The sequence below is a fragment of the Eumetopias jubatus genome, unplaced genomic scaffold (genome assembly GCF_037043125.1).
Source record: "Eumetopias jubatus isolate StellerSeaLion01/CBP00866 unplaced genomic scaffold, mEumJub1_p1.0 scaffold_11, whole genome shotgun sequence".
NCBI classification, from domain to species: domain Eukaryota; kingdom Metazoa; phylum Chordata; class Mammalia; order Carnivora; family Otariidae; genus Eumetopias; species Eumetopias jubatus.
This window is the reverse complement of record NW_028274817.1, coordinates 13,661,432-13,666,287: the sequence shown is the minus strand read 5'-3', so window position 1 is coordinate 13,666,287 and position 4,856 is coordinate 13,661,432. Positions and strand designations below refer to the sequence as shown.

Sequence of the window (4,856 nt, the reverse complement as noted above, 5' to 3'; positions counted from 1 at the left end):
TCATGTCAATGTGGTCTGTGCCCTCAGAAATACACAGGCATATCCTGACCCAAAGTGATTTTGGGGTTTGAGATGTGAAAGAGCCTTCCTCTGTATTGACCCTGGGGATAATTTAGGTATTGTGAAGTCTTTGCCAAAGCAACGTATTTCAGTAGCAATACTTAGGATATGTCTGACCTGAATGCTTTCACTTAGGATTGTTTGAAATAGGTCAGATGCTTGCCAGGTATTGTGAAACCACCGTCTCTGCTATTTCTGACTCTCTTCTATTTCTCTTCCACATCTGCAGGGAGCTTAAAGGCTTTAGAGAGAGCCACAGGTGGAAAAGACACATGGGTGTGCCTGGAGGAAGGAAAATGTTTAGCCTGTCTTACTTGCTCCCCACGTGGAGGTCATGTCACTTGTCTATGATCCCACGGACACAAAAGAGATTTCTAATGGCCACATCACTCTTGATTGGCAGTGTGAGTTTTGTAAACTTTTAGCCACTCCCAGTCACGTTTCTTTCTTTCTTTCTTTTTTTTTTTCTGGAAATACTGTTTGACCAAAAAGGCCTATTTGGGAACCCCCGCACCCCCACCCCCGAACAAGTGACTGGCAGAGGAGATTCGGAGGATTCTTACGAGCATCCCGATTCAATCACAAAGGGAAAACTGTGAAATTGTGGCATGCTTTCTGTCTCACTATTATTCGAATAGGAGACAGAAAATAGTTTTAGTGTCAATTGACAATTTTCCATTTGCGTGGAATGACCTGGGTCCCAGCCCGAGCACAAACCCAGGGTTTTACGGAAAAGAGCCAACTGTTTAGCCTCATGGATGTGTGTTATTTCTCTACCTTTTCCCTTGGACTACCTTCCCATTTCAAACATGCCCTAATATCCTGTTCTGCTTTTCTGGATCCCTTTCGAGGATCTAGAAACTTTCTTGGTATTTTAACTACACGATGCCCTTTGCCTTAGTTTCCATAATAGTCTTTACACCAGATCGCGGGTCTCTTCAGTTTAGAACTTGACTCGTACATTGATCAGTCAGTGGGGTTCTGCTTCTTGGGCTCCATGAATGATTTGGTCCGCTGCTTTTCTTTCAGTTGAACACAGGCTGTAGCCCTTACCCATAATCTCTTGACCTGAGGGCCTAAAAGTCCTAAAGTTCACAGGCATCATCTTCCTTTTTCCTCAGAGCAAAAGCTGACACGCTGTAGCTCTGGGGAGACAGACACAGGTCCAAAGTGGATAGCCCTTGTTGCTTTAAGAAATTTAGAGCCTAATACTTTTTTGGGGGGGGGATATTTCAGTCAGAATCCTCAAGTCTGCGCTTTGAGGGGCACACTTCTAAGGGAAAACTCCAGTTCCTACCTCTTCCACATGTTTCTCTATCTGGCGGTGAGAAGGATGTGTGCAAGGCCTTTGCCTGAAATGGTATGGGTTGGCGTTACCGGGATTGGGGGCGGTCCGCGGAAAACAAAGCTGCTCCTGTTTCTGCACTGTGCACGGTTCAAGCTTTGCCTTCGAACTAGCTTCAAGGCGAAATGGCAGAATCATGGGAAGGGATGGTCTTGCCTTCGGTCCCACCCTCTGTGCCGGCTTCTGTTCCCGGCAGGTCTGGGTGGCTGTCTTCTTTTGGGGGCTTTTCCTTGCAGAAGAACTTCTTCAGCATATCCTGGATTTCCTTCTTGATGGTCTTGTGCATGTAGCCGTAGATGTACGGGTGGATGCAGCACTGTAGGAAGAAAAGCCAGATGATGATGGTGATCACCCACTGGGGTACCTTGGTTTGGACATCCACCCACACAGCCAGGACTGCTAGGAAGCAGTAGGGCCCCAGAGACAGCACGTAGGAGAAAATGATGAGGAAGATCACTTTCGCAGCTTTGCACTGGTAGCACCTGGGCAGAGGAGGGTCGCTGGCGCTGTTTCGGCGACTGGGCGGGAGACTCTCTGGGATGTTCACGGCCTCGATGTCATCCTCACTGAAATTGATGGCCTCCTCGCCAAACTCCATGTCATCTTCACCCAGGTCGATGTTGCACTGGCCTTCCTCCGTGCGGCCCTTGTCTGCCTTCAGGCTGCCCTCTTCCTTGCCCTCCGCGCTGCCTTCCCCGGCCACCACCGAGCTGCATTCTCTGACCCCCTCGCTGCCCTTGGCCGTGCTCCCCGAACTGCTCTCCACGCTCCCTTCCTTGGCCTCCACGCCGCCCTCCTGGACCTTGACCTCACCTCCATGCTGGCCACGGATCGCATCCTTCCTCTCTCCCTCTTCAACTTCATTCTCCACACGGTCCTTGGCCCGAACCTCCAAGCTGTGGCTCTTGACGTTGTACAGCAGAGCATGCTGCCGCCGGGCCGCACCGAACACCACGGAGTAGCAGGCAATCATGACCACCAGTGGAATGATGATGAAGGACACCACGCTGAGAATGGTGTAGCTGGGGCTGGCCCCCCAGATCATGGAGCAGAGGGCATTGCGCTGGTCAAAGGCAGCCTGGCCCCAGCCGTAGAGAGGGGGTGTGCTCTGCAGGATGGCCACGATCCAGGTGCCGTAGAGGAGCATGTACCCCCGGCGCGGGGTCATCTTGGCGGGGTAGGAGAGGGGGTGGATGATGGACAGGTAGCGATCCACGGACACCACCACGATGGTGTTGACACTGGCAAAGGCGAACAGGTGAGTGAGGCTCACCAGGGCGGTACAGAAGTGGCTGTTGAGGGGCCAGAAGAGAGGCACGGAAGTGGCCACCACCCAGGGGGCCACGAGCGAAATCTGCAGCAGGTCAGTGACGAGGAGGTTAAAGATGAAGCGGTTGGTGACCTGCAGCAGCTGCGGCTTGCGCTGCAACACGAGCGCCAGCACTATGTTGCCGACGAAGGAGGCGGTGAGGAAGATGAGCAGCACGCTCGAGCGGATGATGCCGTGAGCCAGGCTGATGGGCATTTTGGAAAGGGGCAGGCACGTGTGGCTGCTGTTGCTTTCGCGTGTGCTGTTGGTGCAGGTGGACGTCATGGCGGCGGCGGGCGGGCCGCACGGGCCGTGGCCAGTGCCTGTGCTGGGGCCGGAAGAAACACCCGGGGCCGGGTTAGTCACCCCGCCCTCCCCGGGACCCCCGCGCCGCCCTGGCCCGCGGGAGGGCAGTTTCTCCGCACCTCCTCTTGCTCTCCCGGGCCCTCCGCTCGGCTCTCCCTCGGGGTCTCGGGGTCTCGGGGTCTCGGGGTCTCGGGGCTCCCCGGGGCTCCCCGCCCCCCGCCCCCGCCGCTCCCGCGGGCGTGCGCGCGCTGCGTCTCTCCCACATCGTCTCTGCGTCTCTCCCGCGATCTCTGGCGCTGGCGCATGCGCGCGCGCTGTTTCATGCCCGAGCGCTGTCTCTGCCTGTTTACGTGTCGCTCCATCTCTCCCCAGTGTCCCTCACTAGCGCACTTGCCCTGTGGCTCTTGGGGGTCTGTGGCCGTGTCTCACCGTTCTTCTCCAACTCTCTCGCCCGGGTCTCTCACTCTGTCTCCTGTCTCTCCTTCCCAGTCTCTCGCTAGCACGTGCGCGCAGTCGTTCCCCGTCAGTCTGTCGTTCTCTCTCCAAGCTTTCCGTCTCTTTGTCACTCCCGTCCGTCCCTTCAGGTCTCAGTCAATTTCTCGGACTCCGTCCCCTCCCCCGCCCCCCGCCCCGTTACTCTTTCGCCAGCGCACTTTCTCTGTAGCTGTGCGCGCACGTCTCTCTCTGTCTCTCTCCTCCCGTCTCCCGGCCTCGTCCCCGTCTCTCCCTGCGTCTCTCGCTGATGCGCTCCCATCTCTCTGCGTGTCTCTGCCGGTCGCGGTCTCTGTCCCTCGCTAGTGCGTGCGCTGCTCGGTCCTTTCCCGATGCGGTCTCGTCTCTCCCGGTCTCCCCCAGCCTATCTCCCTGACAATCTCTGTGGGTCCCCAGTGCCCCTGTTCAGTATCCCTCGCTGCCTGCGTGTCCCAGTCGCTCTCCGCGTCTCCCTCTGTCTCCCGCGTGTCTCCCTGCGGATTCTGTCTCTCCGCGCGTTTAGTTCCCTGTTTACCGCTGTCTGCCCGTCTCTCGCCGTTGCCTCTGACGATCTGCCGCTGTCTCTCCTGGCTCTCCCTGTCTCTCGTGGCTCGGGCTATCTCGCTAGCGCGCGCACTTACACACTCGGGTTCTCTGTCTTTCCCTCTGTCCCCGGGACTCTCGCGCAACACTTTCTTCGTATGTTTTCAGTGCGTGTGTATCTCTGTGTCTCTCCGTTTGCCTCCGACGATCCCTCACCTCGGTTTTTCTCTGGCCGGATCTCTGTCTCCGATCTCTATCTCTGGGTTGACTATTTTGCCATGGAAACCAGCTGCCGCCCTGGCTACCGCGGGCTCCGGCGGATAAATCTCCTAGTTTCTCAGCGGCGCGGCCGCAGCGGGAGGCAGGGAGGATGCCTCCTGCGACCCCCTCCCTGTATCCTCCAGCCCCCCCCCCCCCGCCCGCTATCTCTCTATCTCTCGCAGCGGCGCGGCTGGGGAGGGGGGAGCTCGGGGGGAGCTCGGGGAGAGGAGAGGAGGCAGGGGTGCCGGCTGGTGGGAGAGTCTGAGAGAGGCAAAGAGGGAGACACCGGGAGGCAGAGAAGAGAAAGGGAATGAGAGACAGAGAAAGAAAAAATGAGACCCGGAGAGACAGAAAGAGAAGGAGAGACGGAAACAGGATGAGAGCCACCCGCAGAGGCATAGAAAAACGAGAGGAAGAGGAATGGAGACCACGAATGAGAGACAGCAAGCGAATGAGAGGCAGGGAGAGACGGAGAGAGGAAAATCGAAGAGAGACTGAAGGAAGAGAGGACGGGGAGCAAAGGGGAGAGTGGGGGGCCGCGCGCGAGAAGTGCGAGGGCAC

General features: G+C 57.1%; 1 protein-coding gene across 1 annotated transcript; it reads right to left on the bottom strand.

Moving 5' to 3' along the window:
* Nucleotides 1-1,520: 1,520 nt before the first annotated feature.
* Nucleotides 1,521-2,999, bottom strand: GPR101 (G protein-coupled receptor 101). Its single transcript, XM_028094107.1, has one exon. The coding sequence runs from the start codon at nt 2,997-2,999 to the stop codon at nt 1,521-1,523; it is 1,479 nt and encodes a 492-aa protein (XP_027949908.1).
* Nucleotides 3,000-4,856: the final 1,857 nt, after the last annotated feature.